Raw genomic sequence first — 22998 nt, 5'->3', positions numbered from 1 at the left:
ATCTGGATGCTGCCACTGTATGCTTGTCCTTAGTGCTGTTTTGCAGCAGAGAAGGGGCAGTGGGAGTCTCCGATGTCCCCCACTGCCCGTGCCTGAATGGGACATTCAACGAGAGGTTCAGAAAGGTGCTTGGCCACCTCCCTGTGAACCTGTCCCTGCACCATGGGGCTTGCTGCCCTTGACTGTCTCTGCATGGTTTCCTGGCAGCCTTTGGCATTGGGTAATCGGTGGGAAGGCGTTTTGCACTTTTGAACCTTTCTACCTCCCCAGCCCCCCTGACAAGCTGGATCTGGGGAGAGAATCAACTGTTACTGGATTGTGTCACTTGGTTTTTGACATTTGATGGTGCAGGCATCCCATACCAGCTGTGTCTGCCACTTAGTGATCCCAAACCTGAGGATGAGGCGGGTGGTTTGGAGTTACACAGCTGCTGCTCTTCATCTTTCTCTGACGTGTTTCTTGCTTGTACCTCGGCTCCTCTGATGAGAGCAGGGTGACCTTGGGAGGCTGACAGCTACCAGAGCTTCACTGTCTAGCACGGGAGTGGTTACAGGTTACATCTCCTGAAAAGGTGGAATTTATGTGCAGTCAGCTGCAGACTGACGAAATGCCAGGGAGCTGCCATGGGACCTGCAATACTCCAAGTTTTACAGCTGCTGGAGGTTGCTCAAGCAATTAAAGTTGCATCCTCATTTGCACTGTACCTACCAGTGCTATGTTATGCTTGCAGGCCCCATCCTCATCAGCACCCATCCCTGCACTGCACTGTCTGACAAGCTCCTCAACCCTCGTGTGACTGACAAATTTGAGGGAGGCGAGAGGAATGTTTTCTTTTCTACTACTGCAATAAATAAAAGTTAGAGGAAAAGTAATGACTGTGGCTAGGGATGATGACTCTGCCTCTGGAGAGTTAGTAGTTAACATTGACAAATTAGATGAGTGAATTAGATGCCTTGCTTAAATTGAGTTGTGCTCAGCTAAACTGATTGATTGTCCCTGTATTTGCAAAAAAGTGAGAAATGAAACTGGAGTATGTAACATTTTTATTGGCATCTTGTCTAAGCTGAGCATCTTGCTTAGATGTTGAAAAAGTTTTTGGTAGCATTGTTAATGTCAGTATTGTGGAAGAAATGCCTTTGAAAAGTGAAATTCAACTATCTGCTGGAATCTTTGCTAAATAGCTAATTAAATTATAGTGGGTTCCTGTGTGATGAGAATGCAATAATTCTGCTCTTTGTTCTAAGCAAACTTCGAGGCTTTGAGGTAACAAAATAAGCAAATGTTTGCTATCAAGTCAGCAATCTATTACCCGAAGCATAGTTTGCTTGTTCTGATTCTTTTTTAATATCAGTAAGAGTCCGGCCAAGCGTTTTACTCCACAATGCCCTGATGCTTTCATCTCTCCAGTGCTCTCTCACTGGAACAGTGCTCTTCTGATCATAGACCACAAATTGACCCGAACGCATTTGCTCACTGTGTGACCAGATTGAGAATGGTGTCCCTTATATGAACCGTGTCTTCTTTGAACTGAACCACCATAGGCAGCAGTTGTTTCCCACTGTAACCTGCCACCAGCTCAACTCCTCTCGCATGTAAGGGAACTGTTAGCAGGAAAATGGAGCTGGCAGGGGTTGATGTTCGGGTCTATAGTAAATGTTTCTCCTGAAGGAAATATTATGGACTTCCCACAGTGAAATTCTCCCTGTGTTTTTGCAGTGGGCTTTGTGGAGTTCTTTTGTCCCTCTTGCTCTGAAACAAATGGGAGTGTGCACCTAGTCCATTGGTGCAAAGTGAAGCAGGGTAGCTTAAATTGCCTTCCAGTGCAGTATTATGCATTGAAACGCACTAAAAATATTTATATGTCTGGTTTCTTTTCATGACTTAGTGGAGGGAACAGACATTGCACCTGATAGATGGTGATTCCTGAAACTGCTCCATTACAGTTGCCTCTGACTAAGCCCTAAATAAAGCCAAGCTTTTATTAGGGTGAGTTCTTTCCTGTGGGATGCGTAGGCTATGAGGGTTGCAGATTGAAAGGGATGGGGAGAGTGTAAACCTTACCAAATCACCTCTTTATGGGCTCACGCATTAGGAAAGTTGCTAGAATGAACAATTACAAGAGTAAAAATGCTCTATTAAAAAAAAAAAGGTAGTAAAAGGACTAAAGCAAAACAAAATCCACCTTGCATTTTAAAGGAGATCTATATTTAAAAAAATTGCAGGCTTCGTTTGAAGCCTTAGAAATTCCCATCACTAGTTCATGCCTCTTAGTAGCGGGATTCTGGCATTTGTGTGATAAGATGAAGGCTCTAGAATGCGATTTTAATTTGTGAGGAAAGAGCTTTTCATTATTTCTGCTTTGAAACATAGGGTTAATGAGCATATATCAAGGCTCTGTAGTTTAGTGCAACTACTACAGTTCATCCAATTTAGAGAGGCAAAAAAGAAATAAAAGGGAAGTGGAATTAGCACAAGGAAATTATACAGATGTGTGAATGACAGCTTCTGAATGCTTAGTGTGAAATTTCTCTTCAAGGTTCATGCAGATCCTCAAGGGATGGAGCATTTTGAAATGATTAGCTCTTCACATAGTAAAGCCTTCTTCCTTGCAGTCATGGCAACAACTCAGAAGCTTCTCTCTTTTCCCATCTCCCGTACCTTGGCAACAGGAGTGCCGCAGGTTTTTAATCTACTTCTGGTTGGCTCTTCAGTTGCCCAATACAAATTCCGAGTTAAGGTAACTTTTACAAATGTAATGACCCATTTTAACTGATGAGAAAGGAGAGCTGCAAACTGAGAAATCAGATAGTGACCTGGCTTGGTTTCTTACTCCTCAGGTCTCAGGATGCAGCAAAGAGAGATGAATTTTGCTTGGTTTAGAGCCACCCTTGCTGGCAAAAAGGAAACTAAAATTGGCTCGGTTAAATCTGCATTTCTCCTAGAACTTTATAGTAAAGAGTCAGGGTTTTTTCTGTTTTGCTTTGGTGTTCTAAATTGTATATTCCTTTCTTCAGTGTTTTCCTCAGTATCCCTGATTTCACATCAGCCTCTTGTCACTGCTGTGTTTGCATGGTCATTCTTAGTAGCAGTCTCTCTTTAATCCTGAAATTTGTCTGGGCCTAGTAACTGGTAGAGTGCTGGCATTTCCATGTAGAGTTACCTACTAAGTGTGTTAGCTAAATGGAGACTTAAACATAATTATGAAACCATTGGGCTGTTGCCCCATTAAATATACATGTCTGTGAGCCAAGCAAAGCATTTGTGTCATCTTCTGGGATAAGTATTCTTCTGGATTCCTGTCTCAAACCGTTTATTAAAAAGTTACCACTTGTCTTGGGTGTGAATTTTCAACAGTTGAAAGACAGTTATCTGGCATCTACAAAGTAAACAGAAAGCATGGTTGGAGCAGGAGACTCATTTTTGGTGTAAGAAAGATTTTTTTTTTTTCTTACTGTTTGTCATTTGGAGAGAGAAGGGTCTTTAAGTTGAAGGACATCATAGAGAGACACTTGCATGGTTCCAACTTTACCAAAAAAAAGGAGAATTTCTCAGGGCTGTCCTGCCACACTCTTTGGACAGAAAAGCCTTCCACAGTTTTTAAATTTGACTTCTTAGGGCTATCACTGCATCATTCTGAGAAGATATTGCAGTAGATTTAAAAGATAACCTTTTTTTCTGTCGGTGGCTTTCAGATCAACAGGTTAACAAATCAAGGTGGCATTTTTCCTTGACTTTGTTACATAGAAGTCTAGGTCATAGTCAGCAGATTAAAATAATTTAAATCATTTCCTGCTTAATATAAAAGGAATAAAGAGGGATAAGTTAGCTGCTGCTGTTGAGGTCAATTTGAGACAAGAACAGCCAGGAGTAAAAAGAAAGCCTGGAGCCCATTGTCAATAATGAGGCAACAAGAAACAGGCATTGCTTCCTGGACTTCTGCATTTCCAGGTGCCTTGACCATCCCCTCCTCCTTTAGAAATGGTGTGAGGCAAGTGGTGTGGAAGGAGTTTCTGAAGAAATAGACAGTTTTGCATTCCAAGACTGTGAGTCTGACATCTTCCACAAGGTCTTACACTCAAATAACAAAGTCAGGTTTGTTTATATATATATTTCTCATCAGTCTTTGTAGTTGGAACAAAGACTTCAAAGACTGGCCTTGTTTATATGGTCAATACAGAACGTAACTTCATTACTGAGGACCTATACCTTCCCCATAAACGTCAAGCCTTTTTCTCCTGCTTGGACAGGATGCTGCTTTAAAAAGTCCCTGAAATGTGCTTGGCAGTTTGAGATTTGGCAAGAACATTAACTGCTTTGAATAAATCAGATACTCTGAGCCAGATATTCTAGATCAACTGCATGACTGAAACTGGGGTTTGTTACTGATTGAATGCAAACCTTTTTATTTGTGTCTATTAAAAAGCACCATAAAAGGTAATGGCAATGTTGCTAAGGAACTGTTTACCTGCCAAATGTATCTGTGTGATGCATGACGTGACCATGGGAACCAATTTGGTGGCAATTAAAAGAAAACCTTGCAGTGAAATGATTATTGCATGTATACTAAATATTTCTGCAGTTGCATTTGAAAAGCTTGTTTCTGGGAAAAGGTATAATAACTAGAAATCCATATAGAGAGAAGGGTCACCATAGGGCCTGCATAAAAAATACATCACTGGAGTCAGGTTTTTTGATGTATATTTTACAAATCGTGTTTTGAAAATAAATAGGAAATCTGTATTGGGTTATCAACTTTGTGCAAATTTAAAACAGTGTGGTATGTATTCCTAGGGGACTTATTCTTTTGCCTGATTTCATTTTTTGTAAAAAATTAATTAAAGGTTGCCCTATTCCCCCCCGAGAACTTATTAACTATGTCTCTCTCTCCAAAGAGTACTTGGTTCTCATGAGATAAAGTGCCTTAGGCTAAAAGCTGCTGATTCCATTTCTGATTCCTAAAGAAATTTTTTTAACTTATTTTTATCCTTACTGGCATGTTTCATGAGTGATAACTAATAGCACTACATTCGGATCAAGGCTGTTAGGATGTTATCTTATAAAGGAAGCATACTCTGCACAAATGATTCTTCAGGGGTTGAATTTTACTTTAAAGGTTATGTACAAAGATTATTTTCAAGCATATATGTCCAATTCAAAGAAAAATTTTCAAATTTGCTATAAACATTTAAACTGTAGGAAAACCTCCTATTGCTTGAAACAGTTTTTATGGAATATATATACTTACGAGTTGCCCTCAGGATGCTACCAAAATACATGTCCTAGTGGCATTCTACCATAAACCCATTATGGTATCATTACCATTTTATCCCAGTAATGAATTATACAGGAAACCTGAGATAATAGCTGGTGTAAGATTATGCTAGAATTTGTTTATTTTTCCAGTTATGGCCCAGCTGACAACTGTCATCTATAACTGTGTAGAGTAAATAAGAAGGAATCATTATAAAGAATTTATAATGGCAGGTAGAGTTTGTTTGGATAATTGAGAAACATTTCAGTGTCAATAAAGTGGGGTGCAAATGGTTGTGTTTCAGATGAGAATATATAGAAAATTGAAGTTCTGTATGGTTCCAGATGAATGCTTGTATGGATCTGCTTTAAAAAGACAGAGATTATCTCATCCTTAAATGATTGTAATTGGGCTTGCCTTATTTTTTTGCTTTTAAGTCACTTCAGGTTGCATGGCTCAGTCTTGCTCTGTCTCTCTGCAGCTCTGACCAAGAATGATGTCATACCAATGTAAAGTGAATCAGTCAGTGTCTTTCAGAAAGAGCCTTAAGTCTTGTGTGTGTTCATTTACAGACATTGTGACTCATCGTGGGGCTTTACTTGCAAGCACATACAACAATAAGGATATTTTCAAGGCCTATAACAACTTGTGATTAGTTATAAGTATTCTTTTGTAAAACTGGAATATATTTATGCACATAATCCACAGTGGGGCTGGAAAACATGTCCAAGTATAGAAAACAGGCTGTTTCTGTACTTGTATTTGTACATCTGAAATTATTTTGGTATTGCAGAGAAGAGAATCCGTACAATTACAGTGGAAGGATAATTAGGTAGACAGGTTTTTCAGAAGGTACTCTTTGAATGCCATGGCTCATAAATTCAAATAAATAGCTTTAATTTGCACTGTTAAAACAAATTAGAAGTTGGCAATATATTTAGCATCTCTTTTTTTTTGAGGTTTTTGAAAACAACTTGTCTTTTTTACTTTTCCTATGATCCATGACTTGTGAGGTCAGTCCCATTTTTAATTCCAAGTGGTAAAGAGGACCAAATGCTTCTCTCCCAGTTACCTTCAATGTGCTCACTTTGAAATAGTGGAGCAGAGAAGTCAGATTCTTTCTTACTCTGGGAAATTAGTGCTAAGGGGGTGCTAGAAGTACCCCTTTGGAACAGGATTATGATACACTGCTGGAGCTAAGTTACTTGAAAGTCTCTGAGCTTACCTGCTTTCACCATCATTATGTGTACTGGGAGCTCACATTAGAAGGTCTGGGTTTAATTTATTTAACGCAGTGTGTGTCTAAAAGAGCATATATTATACTTTTTTTTTTCCTCTAATCAGAGACTCATTCCTCTTCAAGTCCTGCATGATTGTTTCTTTGTAAGGCACAAATGAAAAGTGGTTCTTGTAAACAGTGTAATGACCAATTTGATTGTCTAAAGGTATTCCTTAATTAAAACTTCGTTTGTCTTTCAGACACCCCGAACATGTGAAAACTTTATCAAATTGTGCAAGAAGAACTATTATGATGGAACAATTTTTCACAGATCAATTCGTAATTTTGTGGTGAGTACTGAACAAATACTGCGTAATGCACAGTATGTGATGTCCTCAAAATATTTATTTAGCTTAATTCAGTTTTAGTTTCTTCCATGCATGACAACTTACAATATATTAAATATACCATCAGAATTAGGATTGTTCTAACTTACTAGTCTTACTAACAACTGTTTCTGACTACTAGTGTCACTTGGAGCATCAGTGCATTTAGTAGTGCTTTCACTAGCATTCCAGACAAGCCTTTGAGAGTCATTGCCTTAGCGCATAGCACTTGTTATCTTCCCCAAGCTGTGGGTGGGTGGTTAATGAACAGGAGAGAGAGATGGGGAGGGATGGAGGGGGAAAGGGAGAGAGAGAAATGCTAATTTGGTAAGTAATGCTGTGGCCAGTTGAAATCCCACTCAGATGAAACTTTAGAAAGCAGCTGAATTTCTGTTTCAGGTTGTGGTACTTGAATACTGTCAGATCATCCTTTCCTGTGTGTGCTCCAGGACTAGGTGCCCAGGCTTTCTTTGTGAAGGAGTTAAAGAGTGCCTAGTGAACCAGAAAGTTGACTTTTGTAGTCAAAGCTCTTTATTTACATAGGTCTGGTCCAGGCAGCTTGGGATATTGTAGCTGTCCTGTTACTTCCTTTCAGAAGAATTAATAACCTGATCCTGAAGGCAGAGCACATCTTTCAGGGGACATCACTGAATGTTACATTCTGTCCTGTCATCCTTAAAAAAAAGCTTTTTTTTATTTTGACAGTACTGAATATCTCAGTTCATAGTTAAACTCACAATTAAAATTGTGCTTGTGTGCTATTAGTCTAAAACTAGTCATGTCACGCTCCATCTACTGGCATTAGAATATAGAATATTATTTCTGTAGATCTTGCATGTATATACAGCGATTAATTTTGTGGCTGAAAGATTGGTTTCACATGAGGATTTTCTCTACTGCAGATAATGAGGGGGTTACTGGGAAATTCAGATTCAGATACAGAAAATATTCCATATTCCCTCATTTCTTGCCTTCCCATCATGTGGAGAATTGGTAGCAAAATGTAGAGCCTTTTCAGTTTCAGAAGCAATGCATCATCAGTTAAAAAGCAGGTTATGACTCAGCACATAATAGAAAGGATGATTTGGTTAACCCATTTGAGACTGTTTATTTTCCCTATTTACCCACAAGAGACCTATTATTTTTATAAAACTGTCATTCTGCCCTCAGATAAGTAATGTAGGAGCTGACAGCCAGCTGATAAAAGCAGCTCCAAATAAGTGGTAATGGTTTCCTTGTTGCTAACTTGTCAACATGACACAATATAGAAGGAAGAAAATTGAGCAGAATTGGCTTTTATGGCTTGTATTTAATGTCTTTCACACAGATATGTACATAACCTATTGATTTAATTTTAATTCTGCAGATCCAAGGAGGTGATCCAACCGGAACAGGAACAGGTAAGGTTGAGTTTGAATCAAGTAAACTGTTTTCGCTTCATGTACTGTGTTGTTACATTCATTTTCAGACACCTTGTAGATTAAAATTCTCTAAATGATGATATGTGGTATATTGTGAGTATTTCTACTTTAAAGCAGCGGGTTTAATTGCTGTATTTTTATGACCATTTTAACTATGCTCAAAATTTCATCCGATATATTCTCAGTCTAAAACTTGGGCACTCTTCCATGCAGAATTCTTGTTGGGTCTTTGATTCCTTTTTCTTTCAGAAAATAAATAAATGAAAATTATAATGGTTTTACAGCTGGCCTTCCAGGGCACAGAACAAAGGAAGAAACACATTCATGCAAAGTTGCTTTCAAATTCAGCGTTAATGAAATACTTGAGACCTGCCTCAGAATTGGTGAATGGCCAGATACCATCTGTTCTCCCAGCTAGTTGCCTTGTAAAGCTCAAGCTGCTCTTTTTCTAACTTTTAGGGATCAGTGTTACTAAATTCTTCTGCCTGTTCTTTCTCCCTTAGTTGGAGATCTGCATAAAAGTCATATCAGAAATGGTCAGGAGATGTAGCAGCTGAAGGGTCCTCAGAGCATTGCCCACCACAGTAGATATGTCATGTAACGTGTCTAGTTGCTGCTGTAAATTTGCTCATTTTCCACTTTCACCTTTAATCTACCCACTTGTAGATGTCACCAGCCTCTGCAGCTCCTTCCCTGGTCCTGGGGGGTTCTGTGCATTTTTGTTCTAAGTTCATACATGTGTCACTTGTATATGCAACCTATATTATTCTGTGTGTCCTCACAGGTCATCCAAAAAAGATGTCTTTGTAGTTGTTAAATACTTCAGCTCTATTTACTTTGTAAATAATTTTAGTGTGGGTTGCCCAAGAGCTTTTCTTCTGTTGCGTGCAATAATCAACAGTCACATACTCTAAGATTGGAGACTAGTTAAAGGTTCTGTGTTTTGCTGGCAAAAGCCCATTAACAAGATTTGTTGCCATATATGCTTGGACTGTCAAAAGAAATGTGATTTGATTTTGTTATAAGGAAAGTTTCAGTTCAAGTCCCAAAAGACATAATTAGGAACATCTTTTAAAATGAGAAATTAAAGAGGTGTCAGGAGATGGGAGAAATTTAATGGGTTGACTCAGACACCTTTCACCCTTGTAGGGTGGAGTTCAGATCCTGCTGTGGAATGAAAATTAACTTGCTGGTGTCATTTTTGTCTCTATTTGTGCAAATGGTAGAAGTATTGTGAGACAGCACAATTAACAGTTGGCAGAGGACTGGCAGTGCAGCTGCGTTGAAGGTCAAGACTCAGCTCTACTGGCAAAGCAAGTAGGAAGTAAAATGCAAATAAGCCCATAGGAGAAAAAAACCTCCTATGTATATTCTTTTATTTAAAAAAAAGAGTGTAATGACCTCTAGTCTTTTCCATCTTGTTTTTCTCCTTGTCATTCTTAATTAAATATGAATATATTGCAGGCGAGATGTCTCGCAAACATCTGTCAAGACTATTAAAGTTCTAATGAAACGGACAGTGTACACTCAAATAGATACGAGTGTTGCAGATTTTTAGAGAGTATTTGCAGTTATTGTAGAGTCCAAATGATGGTCTTTTTTGCAACTGAATGGTTTTTATTTTTTGAAGACAGCTGAATTATAGATAACCTGACTTAATCACTGATTGAATATGATAATATCACAAGAAAGTGTTGTAAATTGTCATTTCTACTTGATTTCTCTTGAACTGTCATGCCTGTGTGTTTAATACTTACTTAAATGAAGCTGCTTAGACAGTTCACGGAGTGCAAGTAGTCTGTCAGGATTTGTTCCTGACTACCTGGGAACTTGAATGTGAGGCAGAAATTTCACTTGCGTATGTCGAGCCACTGTCTGTCTGGCTTTGTTCTCTCCACAGCAGTGTGGCCAGAGGAGGGTATGGCTTGGCAGCAGTGTAAGAACATGGCAAATGTACTGATGTTCTTCTAGGCTCCTGTGGTGTAAAAATTCTGGTTTGCACGTTATTAATGTGATCGATCACAAGCATTCATGTTAGGAAAGCTTTGGAGTAAAGCACTGGGATTCAGTACTTTGGACCTTTTTTTCCCTGGGTCTTGTATGTTAGTTGCAGTATAAATTCCTTTTTTTATTTCTTCTGGCAGCTGGAAGGAATTTCAGTATTTCTTTGACTCACTGCTTTTTAGAAAAAAAATTAAAAGATGCATCTTTGAAAGCTGAAAAGTCTGTAAGATTTAATGGTTTTTAGAGGTTTACTGGAGGAGTAAATAACTTGACTTCTGTAATATCAGAGAAGCATATGAGAGTAGGACAGGGCTTTCTTCCCAGATATCTCAGCTGGCAATAGAGAATACTGTTTGGAGGTTACCTTTTAAATGCCAATATTTTAAACTGACAGAATTGTTTCTGTTACAGCCTTTTGTAAGAAGATTTCCAAAAAAAAGAGCATCCTTTGTTTCCCCTTCCACACAGAACCTTCTGCTTTAACTAAAATTTTCTGGCTAAGAGGTTTTGGATGGTTTTTTGTTTGTTTGTTTAAAAAAACCCCCACCTTTTCCAAACTGGTATGTGGAAGGTGCATTAAGCCTGTATATATTTTTGTTATATTTAATTAATTATTCCTGTTCATCAGCTCAGGAACTAGAACAGACTTGTTCAAAAATCTTTCCACCATTTGGTTTCTGTCATCTGACATTCATCCCATGTTCGGTAACAGGTGTCAGGTTTATGGTTGCAACACCCAAATACTTAGATGATCACCCACTCCATTGCTAACTAAGCCCAGGACAGTTTGGCTTCTGGGTGGATTTGGACACATTCAGTACAACATGACTTAAAGTTACATGTCATACGTATGTAGACTGCAGCTGTGCTCTCGGCTCACCTAGATAAGTGTGCTTGTGTTTTGGAAACAGATGTAAAACGCCAAGCTGATTGTCACTGACTGTCCACTTCCACGGCTGCTCCAGCTGAACAGTCCTATCTGTCAGCAGCACTGATCCTTACTTCTTTTTTATTTGTTTTGCAGCACCCCAATGTGTCCTTTTTGAGTCTCTTGTTAGACTGTCATAAAAGTAACTGTGACGCAGCAGACACTTGAAGGACAACTGATTCCTGGTACTCAGCAGTTAACCTTGAGATGGAGAGGGTTGGAAATAAATGTTATGGCGTCTAGAAGTTGAGATACCATACTGAGAAAAGAGTGGGAAATACAGTTTTACCTTAGCTTAGCTGGCAGACCTGCATTGCCAAAGCAGTTAGATATACAGTCCCGTAAGGTTGACACTGATTTAGAAGACCAAACTAATTTTCTACAGCCTTCAACTTAATGTTTTGTAAGACTACTGGAAGACATTTTGTTGTGCTGCAACGGCTTATTTCTTTTCTAACAAAATAACCACCCGTAGAGGCAGTATTCAGAGCAATAAGCTGAGTCATGGTCATTCTTTGTAATGATTAATTATTTGAAAATGAATTTTAGATTTGTGATGTATCTCTTTTCCTGCTGTTCATAACAACTAAGTGGTTGAACATTGTGAGTAATTCTGTCTAACTCATGCTAGTGCAAGGGGAGCAGCTGCTCTGTATTTTCAGTGTTCCAAATAATAGAAGAAAATTTGCATGTAGGAAAAATAGATTTAATATCCTAAACCCTTTGTATGCAAAAAGGGAAAACTATACGCAAAGCATTACATTTTCGAAGTGGCACAGGCAGTTTTCAGCTACTCTTAACATGCAACCTGTTGGAAGGTCTCATGAATCAACTGGTGTGTGCCTCTGTCCATTCATGAATGCAGGAGGGCACAAAGGTGGCGTATAATAGCTGTAAAAGTCCAAGATAAAATACCACTGGTAGATGGGAATTACGTTTTGGATGGCAACAAGCAGAGCAAAGCACATTTTTTTCACCTCCTCTGAACTACTGATAGCAAAGAGACCGTGGACAAACTTGGTCAGTTCTCAGTGGGATTTCCTAACAAGGGAAGTTCCTGAGATGTAACCAGTTTTAGAGCCCCTTTCCTTGCATGATTGAGGCTCAGCAAAAAGACAAGAGCAAAGCCTTTTTATCTAGCAATATAGTCCTTTTAGACTGCAGCCCTTCTGAAAATACAACCTCTGGTATGTGGGGTTAAAAGTACCATGTCCTCTTATCTGAAGGGAGAGAAGCACTTACTGGCTGAGCTAAGGCTTTCATATTTGCAAAATGATTCAAGAGTCTCACTTGGAAAGCTCTACAGAAGTGTCAGATGTTATTATGTACCTCGTTGTTCCAAATGACAAGAAGAAAATTACAGAAAGTAAGCCATCATTTTTGTGAATCAGAGCCCTCCCACTTCCTTACCACTGCTTAGCAATTTTTATGCCAGAAAAAGGAAGGATTTATTTAAAATCACAACTGTCATGAATGATGATTCCCAGCCCACACCTGGCTTTTGGAATGCTACATTTCTGAAGCTTTAGGTGCATCTCTCAGCTCTTTGCAGGCCTGTTGTACAACTTCTGTAATTTTACCCAAAAAAAATTACTTTCTAAAAAAATGCCTTTAGAAGGAACAAAGACCACGAAAGAGTAAGCTGGTTTAGTTCAAAAGACAATCTGAAAATGTGGCTTTTTTCAGTATAGTTGCTAATGTGTGATTACTTCAGATGTCAGTTTAGATCTGTTCACCTTTCCACTATCAGCAGAAGATGCAGATACAAGACTGAATAACTAACTGTGCCTCAGTTACAAGCTAAATATATCTTGCCACTCTAGATAGCCATGGAAATGATGAATACAGTCTAATTTTTTCTATGAGCTATGTGGTCGGTCTGATTTCATCTCTGTGTGAGAATTAGGTAAACACCTCTTAAATTAAAGAGAATTTTTCTCTTTTATTAAAAATGTGTGGAAGTGGCTCCCAGCTGCCTTCAGCGTTGAATCTTGGGTATGCATGTGATTTTTATTTTACAGAATTGTGCAAAAACTCCTTCTGGCTCCTGAATGCTTTGTCGTTGCACAGGTTAAATGAAGTTAGAAGGCCAGTGTATTTCCATGACCGATCCCAAGCACATTTCTAACTTTGTGCAAACAGGATACCCCCACGTGCAGGGTTTTAAGTACCGCTCCCTTTCGCACTCCCAGGACCAGTCCAGCCAGTGGCAACATCTGTGTGAGGCCATGGCTGCTGCCACGTGAACCCCCTTGATTTTTAGCACAGAATTTTTTTCCAGCACTTTTTGTAATAGGATCTCAGAAACATTTGCACGTCCAGTAGGCACACAGTTCCACTGTGACAGAAGATAATCTTATCAGGGAGTAAGCTGAGAGGAAGGTGAAGTGACAGGCAGTGCTGCCCGCTGTGAATCTAACACCCAGAGTCAATTCTTGTTTTCCATGGGCTTTGCTTGTAGGCTGGTACGTCAGCTTCGGGGTGAGGTTTTTGCATCATCGTGATTCCATATATAGTGAGCAGTGATCTGTCTGCTCTCAGATGAGGATTTGGGAATATAAGGAGGAGCCTCCTCTCTTTATGGCATATACCAGGAGTGTAACATGAGAGGGCTAGAGCTAGACAGTGTGATGGTCCCACCTCCTCTGTCTGTCTGCATCCATTCTGCTTTCAGAAAATGAGGAAGGCGGCACAGCTACACCTCCAAACTGCGTTGAGAATAAGCACAGTAAAATCTTCTAGGTACTTCCGAATGCCTCCTAGTTACTAGTAGTAGGTTTGGAGCCTGTGAGTAATTTTTCCAAGTTTACATTGAACTCTACCATAGAGAGCAAAATGTAAGGATCTAAAATCCCTGTTCCAGAGCCCCCTGGCTGAGCATTTTGCTGTCATGGCAGTAGACTAATGAGGGATCTGTACTTAATCTTCAGAGAGATGGTGATTCTGGTTTTCAGTAATGAAAAAAATGTATACATTTAACTCACCATCTTCTGGCTTGCTCTGTCTGGTCCTGCTTCAAGCAGATACTTGAAGCCTGGAATGATTCCAGAGGTTAGCAGGAGTTTGACAAACAACACATTCAGGCTATTTTTGATTTAAGGAGAATACATGGGGGGCGGGGGTGGTTTTGGTTGGTTTTGGGTTTTTTTTAAAGTATTCTTAAATTTAAAATTTGGGGTTTTTTCTTTAAAAAATAATGAAAAACCCCAAACAGTTCCTCTACTGCTGTCTCGCTGCCTTTGCAGTGTCTCCACTGCCTCTTGCCAGTCCGTGCTGCCAGGCCTCCACAGACACTTCAGCTATGTCCTTTATAGGAACGTCTGGCCTTTTAGGCGAATGCTGCACAGGCCATTCTCTGTTCTTGCCTGCAGCTCCCGGCAGACAGAATTAGCCTTGGAAACAGCTGTATGGCAGACAGAGAGGGAGGCAGGGACTGGATCTTATGCTGTAACTATCTACTAAAATATTAGCACTTATTTCCAGAGAACTGGAATGAACCAAAGTTAGCCTTCATACATATGAGATTAATTCTGACCTGCAGTGTATGATCTGAAATGAAATCATACAAAAATAAATATTCCAAAACCTGAAGACCATGGCTCATTGCTCCTGTCTGCAAGCTCTTGGGTCTGGTTACTTGTTATGTCAAAAAGAGAGAGTGTCTCTGTCATTCACAATTTTTCTCTTTCCTTTTGAATTATTTTTCTGACCAGCAAAGGCTTCAGGGTTGATTCCAGCCTCTTTCAGCAGCTTGACAGTGCTGTAATTCAGCATCAGCTGAAAGCATATGAAGGGTGCAACAGACTCAAGGGTTTGGCCACTTACTGCTGTGTACCATCTCAATGGGATGTGGTCATGTTTGCATATCATCTGAAAATTTCTCGACAGCGAACACTCCTTTAGGTTAGGACTCATAGCAAGTGCATCTGCTTTACAGATAATTAGGAGTTCCTTCAAGAGGTCCTTTGAAGAAAAATTATGTCTTTCTCTAAGAGAAGCCCAAGTGAAGTTTGTTACTCTGGCCATGGCGGAGAGCAGAAATGCAGGGCCTGAAGCAATGGCACTGCAGCAGCATGGTGGTGTGGCAGAGAGTATGTCCCCGATGCTGCCCCGCCAGGCCAGATCAAGGTGGAAAGGTGAAAAATGTGAAAGGCAAAAAAGGAAAGAGAAGTGGTGCACAGGGCATGGTGCTGTTGATGGGCGGTGGGTCTGCAGGCTTTGCAGGTGTGTTTCTGGGTTTGGGCAGCACTTGTTGGCATGGAGCCTTGCTATATTCTGAGTGTAACTTGTTTATTTACTAACCTACAAGAACTTTGTTTTTCTGAATGAGGCAGGTAACTAAGGCACCGCAGAAGTAATCTAGGGAGATTCATTAGCAAAGAAAATTACTGGCTTCTGGTAAGACATTTTCTAATAGGTTGAACACTTTGGGTTTGGCTGGAATAGCTGGGTTTTGAATCCATCTTCAAGACAGTAGAGTGGGCTGCAGCTGTAGCATATCCCTTTCACCCACTACTGGAAGAGATTGGCACATGGGATCAAGCTGATGTAATTTAGCTGACCTTAGAATATTCAATAGCCAAAGATTGCTGAAGTAATCACTCCTCCTCTGCTCCTGATTACAGAAAATCCTACAGGGTTTGTCCCCTTTTGTTGCTCTTGTCAAATTGCAGAGCAGGCAACACTCAACTCTATTAATAGGTCTTTTGAACATGATTAATTGGGTTTTTAAGTGGGTTGGTTTCTTCCAAAATTTCTCGCTTACTTAGTTCCACTCGCAGCCGTCCACCTGTAACGCTTTGTTTTCATGGTATCCTCTGAAACTCTTTTCTCATTTGATGCACTCTTGTGATATTCTGCATAAGGTTTTCAGTAGGAGCCTGTATTCTTCCTCAGTTTTATCTCTACTTGCCTGTGTAGCCATATCATCCAATTGCTTTTCTGTACTACATGTGTGAATTGCTGTTGAGCACTACAGATCCTTTACTAACCTCCTGCTTCACAAGTGACACAAGTTACTCTAGAGGAATCTTGAGCCAGTTCTGCAGATGGACCAGTCTTGCTGCCTGTTTGGATAGTTTTGTTTGGTTTATTTTTAATGCTATCCTAAGGTGAAATATTTTTTCATGGTTTGTCAAACAAGATTACGGAGTTGACTGTAAAACTATGACTCATCTTGGCCTTCGTTTTTCTTATTAAGAATGATCCTGGAGGAAAGTGCAAATGAAAATGTCAGATCTGTCATAAATAATGTAAAAATGACAACCAGGAGGAGAGGTCTCCCAGACCCTTGTTCTATCCACAGACACAGAAAAGAAATCAGTTTTGGAGGGCTGAGTTCATGGCTTGTGCAAAGTTTTATCATCCTTTTGACTTCATTGCGTTTAAATGTTTACATCATTCAGGTATCTAGTCCAAATATCTAATTTTTGCCTTTTATTTTGGAGGAATATATATCATAATTCTTCATTGTTTAGCCAGGAAGCATTTGAGTGTATTAAGCCTATAGCTCCTATTCTTAGTTGATTCTATGAACGTATTTCGTCTCCCTGATATTTTATTTCCAGAAGCAATGCTATATTAAAAGTGCAATTAAAATAATAATTCTTTGCTCTATGTTTTGTCAGGAAGACACTTTAAAGATTTAATGTCTCAAAAAAGAAAAATTACGGTGGACCAGCAGTAAGAAATTAAATCCTTGACAGTTCTTCAGCACACAATATATAATGCTGCTGATAAACAGTCTGGTCTGTTGCAGTTGATAGTGTGGGGACACAGAATTGTGTTGCCAGTTACAAACATCTGATTTCAAGTGCATGCTCAGATGCTAGCCTAGTGATAAGGATGAGGTAAGAATGTATTATTCACATAGTGATCAGAAGCGCCAGAAACCTTGAATTTAACGTCAATGCCTGTTATAAAATATAATGAGAAACTAATGAAAACAAACATTTCTTCTGTCATCTTTTCTCTTTTAAGGAGGAGAATCTTACTGGGGAAAACCTTTCAAAGATGAATTTAAGCCCAATTTGTCCCACACTGGACGTGGTGTTCTTAGTATGGCCAATTCAGGACCCAACACAAACAAATCACAGTTGTAAGTAGTCACTTGCTTTTTGTGTTTTATTGTTTCCCTCTAGACATTGTGTCTTACTCTGTTCAGAAAACAAATGACATTTTGCAAGCTACTCTTTAAAGTTCAATCAAGTGAAATGTTCTGTCGAGTGCTGCATATTGAAATCAGGGTAGCTACAGCTGCTGTTACCCGAGCTAAAATCAAAGTGACGCACAGCAAGAAGACCTGTAGGTTTATTATATTGTCATTAATTTGACTTTTCTGTTTTTATGACCTGAAGTTTTTGTTCATTTTTATCAGTGTCCCCCCAGTGTTATCCCTGTAAGAGCATTACACCTCTCCACTCTGTTTAAATTTGGCCCTGTATTGAACTTTATGAAAGGGCTTAATGAAATGAAACATATACTCTGTGGAAATATTGCTTCTTTTTACTCACTTGATTTTAAATAAATGAGAACAATTCTGCACTGTTGAAATGTGTAGAACCCCGACGTGGCAGAGTGCAGAATGTGGGATTGAGAATGACTTGGTTCTCAATGTACAAAAACAGAATGAGGACTAAAATGAGGAAAAGATGAATGAAGAAGCAGGAAGAACAACAAATGAAATTTAAATATACTGAAGCTGTAATAACCTTCTTTATGTGTAACATCAATATTGTTTGCCTGCAGACTTTTGAAAATGTTCTGTGTCACTTTGAGCCAACGATTGGCTGCTCCTTAAGTACTGTAATAGAAAAAAGTTATACTTTTATTGAGAGCCCCTGGAAAGAGAGTGAGTGTGTGTGTACAGTACTGTGTGTTGGGAGTGGGGAGGGAGGGAAGGAGGGGGTTCTTGGTGTTGGTCTTCATGATGCGAAGTATTATTAGGGCTTGTAAACTATGCAGTACTGTGGTTAGCTTTAATTAGACACAAGTGCTTGTCTCAGGGCCTTTAATAGGCTTACTCACGTACTTAAGGCTCAGCACGTGTTGGGCAGTTTGCAGGATCGAGTTGCTGTAGAGCTTATTTTGGAATTGAATGCTATTGCCAGCACTCAGGTGCTAAATTAGGGGAAAGTAGAGGCTTTTTTTTAAAAAAAAAAAAAAAAAAAGGGGGATTCTAGAAACAGACATTTCTAGAGATAGTTCATGAGCGATGTGCCATATTGAGTCACATCATCTGCTGCTGTAAATGTGATCATATGTTTCCCTAAAATTTGCAAATGAAATATGAAATTCCTTTATATGTGAAGTCCTTGAGAGGCTCCAGCTGCCCATATTTATAAAGCTTCCTAGGCAGTGTTTAGACACATCTGGCAACTGTTGTGACCTTAGGAACTGGGTGGATAGCTCTCCCCATAGGTGATAGGCACTGCAGTGCAGAGTGAACTGGGTCCCCTGTGCAAGGTGATGCTCAAATAATGCTCAGGACTTCTCCTCAGGGATCATCCTGAGTTATGTTAATTCCATTGTCCTTAATTTTATTTGACTACGGTGATGGATGAGAAGCTTTCTCTGTATATTTGCTACTGCTCAGATTTTTTTATTACAATGCTACATAACTGACCACTTGATAATCTTAAGTATTGGATATCTGGGAATAAAGTGGTGCGAAGAACCCCTGCACGAGGCTAAGTTGTAGTGTTTGCCCTGTGTAGGAGTTTGCATTCTGCTCAGCATCTCAAAGCTTTCCTAGGGCAAGCTGTGTCTTAATAGATTGTCTGGTAGATTGCAGCCTCTCCTATTTGCAATCATATAACTTCCTGAGACTGTTGCTTATATGGAAAAGTGCCTTTGGAATGCTTATATATTTTTAGCTGTCTCTACTGTAGTGTAACAGATGGAGACAGGGAGGAGAGCCAGCACTGCGTGTCCAGCCAAAATGGGCCATCGTGGTCTGCAGACCACAGCGTGGAAACCTCTGTCTCATACGCTCATAGTCCAAGTCTTCTAAAGAAGCATTAAGCTTTCGAGAAAAGTTGTAGTAGTAAAGGTGGATTTGGATTTGTTATTTTAGTTCCCAGGTTTAAGTTTAAAATGCAACCCCCAAAATTAAAAGTCCAATTCATTAAAAATTAAAAATCCAAGTTTCACAGGTTTCATTACTTCTGACACTTTAAAGTATTCTTCTGTCATGTTTGTGTCTGAAGCACAAATTTGCTCTGTCCAGAGGAGAAAGGGGTCACTGACAGGCCAATTTAATGGAAGAGAAATGAAAAAGTAAATATCTTAAAGATAGAAGTTTACACTGGCAGAGGCTGTGGTGTTATAAAACTATATTTGCTGGATACAAGCTCCCAACCATGCACATGAAATGTAATTCCCAAGCAGGATGCACATCTCCCTGTCCTTCATGGGCTTCCCAGGGCCTGCATGGCCAAGGAGGAAGATGCTCAGATTAATTTTGGACTTTGTGCAAGTCACCACGCTTAGAGTACTGTTTAGGGATGTTAGTAAGGTGTAAAGATGAGAAGTCAAAACTCCAGAAATCCAAGATGAAACCCACAGAACAGAGGAGTTAAAGGATCTTTGGTCAGTGGGCCTCCGAGAGAAAAGCCAGAGAGGGAGAGGGGCTTGTCTTCTCTCAGAGAGCTTTTGCATACACTTTCTGTTTTTAAGCATTACTGGCTGTTGTTGAGTGTCAATGAGATAATATGCTAACTGTTATGTTTTTATTCTTTCCAGCTTCATCACATTCCGCTCTTGTGCATATCTGGACAAGAAGCATACAGTTTTTGGAAGGTAAGAGAAGGATGTTATGAGCAGCAGTATAGCAGACATTCTCTCCTGTGTGTCTGACGCCTAAAGAGAAGAATCTAGTGACTCTTGCAACTGAACTGGAGCAAAATCCTAGCTCACAATCCAGTTCTCCTGGTCATGAGTAGGTGGCCAACATCATGTCAGTCATCAGACTGTGCCCTTTTTTCCTCCTTCCATCACTGTAAGTTGCCTTACTTCCCTTCTGTGGGTGGCCCTCCAGGGAGTCATGAACAAAGTAATCATCGTCCTGCAACCAACCATGTTAATATTTGTGCATGCTAATTTCTGGGACATGAGAGATTACCTCTTCAACACTGCTTTCATCCTCTTATGAGCTGTCAACCAGGAAATTAGTCATGACAGGGCTGCTCTTCATCATGGTATAGAACATAGAGCTTCTGCATAGGCTGGGTCTTTTGGCTGCTTTTATTCGATGTTTATTTTATTCTTCTTTTCTTTTATTCCTGACAGTTATTGTCAGTATAAAATTTGTATGTCTGTGTGTGTGTGTAGATACATACATGTTTATGTGTATATATATTAAGATATTACCGATGCCAAGACAGCAAGGGAACTTCATTCTTTATAAAGAAGTCTCTTCCAGAAGACTTTTCCAGTCAAGCCCTCACATGGTAAAGATCAAGTTATTTACTACAGAAGATAGACCAAAATCTTTATGTTAGTTTGTTTTTTGCTTCCTCTGTTGCAGGTACATGGTATTTACCAAGTCATTCATAGCTGTTCTAGCAAAACCCTCAGTGCAAATGGCAGGAAGGGGAGTTTCACTAGCCTGCTTCATTGGTAGTTCCTGGGGATTTTACAGTCTTTTTTAAATGAAGATTTATTTTTTATTCTTTTCATAGTTTTATCTGTTTGAAAGGCAGCAATTGAAAAGAAATGCATGTGCTGTTTACTTTAATTGGATGTCATACAATTGTGCTGTACAATGAAAATGATACATTTAATCCATCTTCTATGCCTGTGAGTTCTTGAGGCAGTAACTAGCTTCATTTTAAACAATTATTTTAGTGCTGTTAGTTCCAATACTGATCCTGCAATTCCTTTCTCAGGTCTGTCATAGAAAAATTTAAAGTTCCCTTGTCATTTGGTGAAAGCAGATAAATAAAGCAAATTCTAATACTAAAAGCTGAGAGCAAGTATATTCTTGGAGGAGTTACACTACCCCTATCTTAAGACTATTTCATTTAAGCTACAACAATTTGAGTCCTCCTTTAAAAAATCCCATTAAATCCCATACGGTAATGCTGTTAACCTGAGCTTGCTGCCTCATCAAATATTATTTGGGTTAGGACAGCTCAGCTGAAAATGTGACTGTTCTTCAGTTCTGGATGCAACATGGCTTCAGTGAGCCGCCTGTATAGTCCTCCAGTGTCTTTGCTGCATTTCCCCAGTGTGCTCCACTTTTACTATAATTCACTAGGAAAGAGTTTAGAGAGTAGCTGAGCTTACTGCGGTGTAAGGGAGTGTGTTCCCAAAAGCCTTCACATCGTGCGTAACGTCTAAAGTGCCTTATGAGCAAAATAGCTCAAATGATGTTTCACACTGTATGTTGCCCCTTAGAGAGGAATTACTTCAGTCCAAGTAAATCTGGTTAAGTGTATATAGCAGAGATTCATGCAGTTTTAGCAAAGACTGTCTTAAGTTTTTAACTGTCCTTGCTGCTACAGAAACCTGAACTTAGTTGCCAGAGTAAAGAAGTGGTGCTGCTTTCTCAGCACTGCAAATATTCTTAGCTGAAATACAAAGGAAAAACTTTCTAAAAATACCGGTTTAGAATCAGATTTGGCTTCCTGTATGAAAACTGAGTGACGTCTTCATATGAACACAGAGCAGGTGAATGTTACTCTGGACTCTCTTGCATGTAAATGAAGATTAATTCAAATAATGTAAAAAATGAAGATGCTGGGATAGGTGCATTCCAGTCACTCTATATTAATCTACAATTTTAATACTTGAATAATTGCATTTACCTACAAATTTAATATAACAGGCTGTTGAGTGCAGCTCTTAAGATCTATATGTCATCAAAATCCTTCAGCTGTTTTTACCTGCATTTGTTTTTTAAAAGCCATAAAAGCCAAAAGACTCCAGAGATTATATCTCTAGTGAAACTCCAGCTTCAATTTGCTATTTTAGATCCTGGGTGTTTCCAGGATTTGTTGACTGTATCTGATCTTAGACTGTATAGCACAATAATATCTGGGAAGCATATCTAGGAATAATATCTAGATTTAAGAATAGAATGAACATATAAAATCAGAATTCTTTGTTTTCATGAATGTTAAATTTGATTGTCTTAATTGGATGCTTGCTGGCCTGTTGTGACTTTCGTATAGATTTGAGGATTACTTATTTCAGTTAATATAAAAACCTAAATACTCTGATCTCAACTGTACCCTCAGTTATTTCTATGTGGCTCTGGTTCATGTTACTGAGTGTCATGTATGTATCTTGGAGAGCAGAATCTGACCTTTCTGTAATTTGTATAAAACTTTTCAGCAGGCTTTCCATACTTTGGAGAACAAAAAAGAGTGAAAGTGCAACTATTCCGCACCCCTTTCTCTTTTTGTCCTGTGTGGGATGGAACATTGAAAAGTTCCTTCTCTGGAGTTGCATCTTATTCATGACCCCACTGGTTTGAAAAACAATTTTTGCATGATAGCAGCTATTAATGTTGGATGTTTGGCTGTTAAGTATCTTTGGAAAACACACCAGCTGCAGACAGTGGGACTGTGAAGAGGTGGCACGTGTCTGGCTTGGTGTACTGGAATTTTCAAGTCTCAGGAGAAGATTGTGGCTGGAGGACAGGAAAGGCATCTTGTCACGATTGTGCTGCCCACCGTGGCAATAATGAGGACAGATGTTACTGAAAGTAAAGGAGATAAGTTGTCATGGATGGGGAGCAGAAACAAAGGCAGAGAATGCGAGAAGAATGCCTTCCCTTGGAGGTG

General features: G+C 39.3%; 1 protein-coding gene across 1 annotated transcript in view; it reads left to right on the top strand.

Annotated features, from left to right (window-relative positions):
- PPIL2 (peptidylprolyl isomerase like 2) overlaps window positions 1–22998 on the top strand; it is a 71324-nt gene that overhangs the window by 37160 nt on the left and 11166 nt on the right. The window contains exons 13-16 of the mRNA XM_074887072.1: window positions 6731–6820; window positions 8223–8256; window positions 17189–17306; window positions 19952–20008. Of these exons, the coding sequence (XP_074743173.1) occupies window positions 6731–6820; window positions 8223–8256; window positions 17189–17306; window positions 19952–20008 (299 nt within the window). The remainder of the gene's footprint in view (window positions 1–6730; window positions 6821–8222; window positions 8257–17188; window positions 17307–19951; window positions 20009–22998) is intronic.

The sequence above is a fragment of the Strix uralensis genome, chromosome 17 (genome assembly GCF_047716275.1).
Source record: "Strix uralensis isolate ZFMK-TIS-50842 chromosome 17, bStrUra1, whole genome shotgun sequence".
Classification (NCBI taxonomy): Eukaryota; Metazoa; Chordata; class Aves; order Strigiformes; family Strigidae; genus Strix; species Strix uralensis.
Note: the sequence above shows the minus strand (reverse complement) of the source record. Positions and strands in the feature narration are given on the sequence as shown.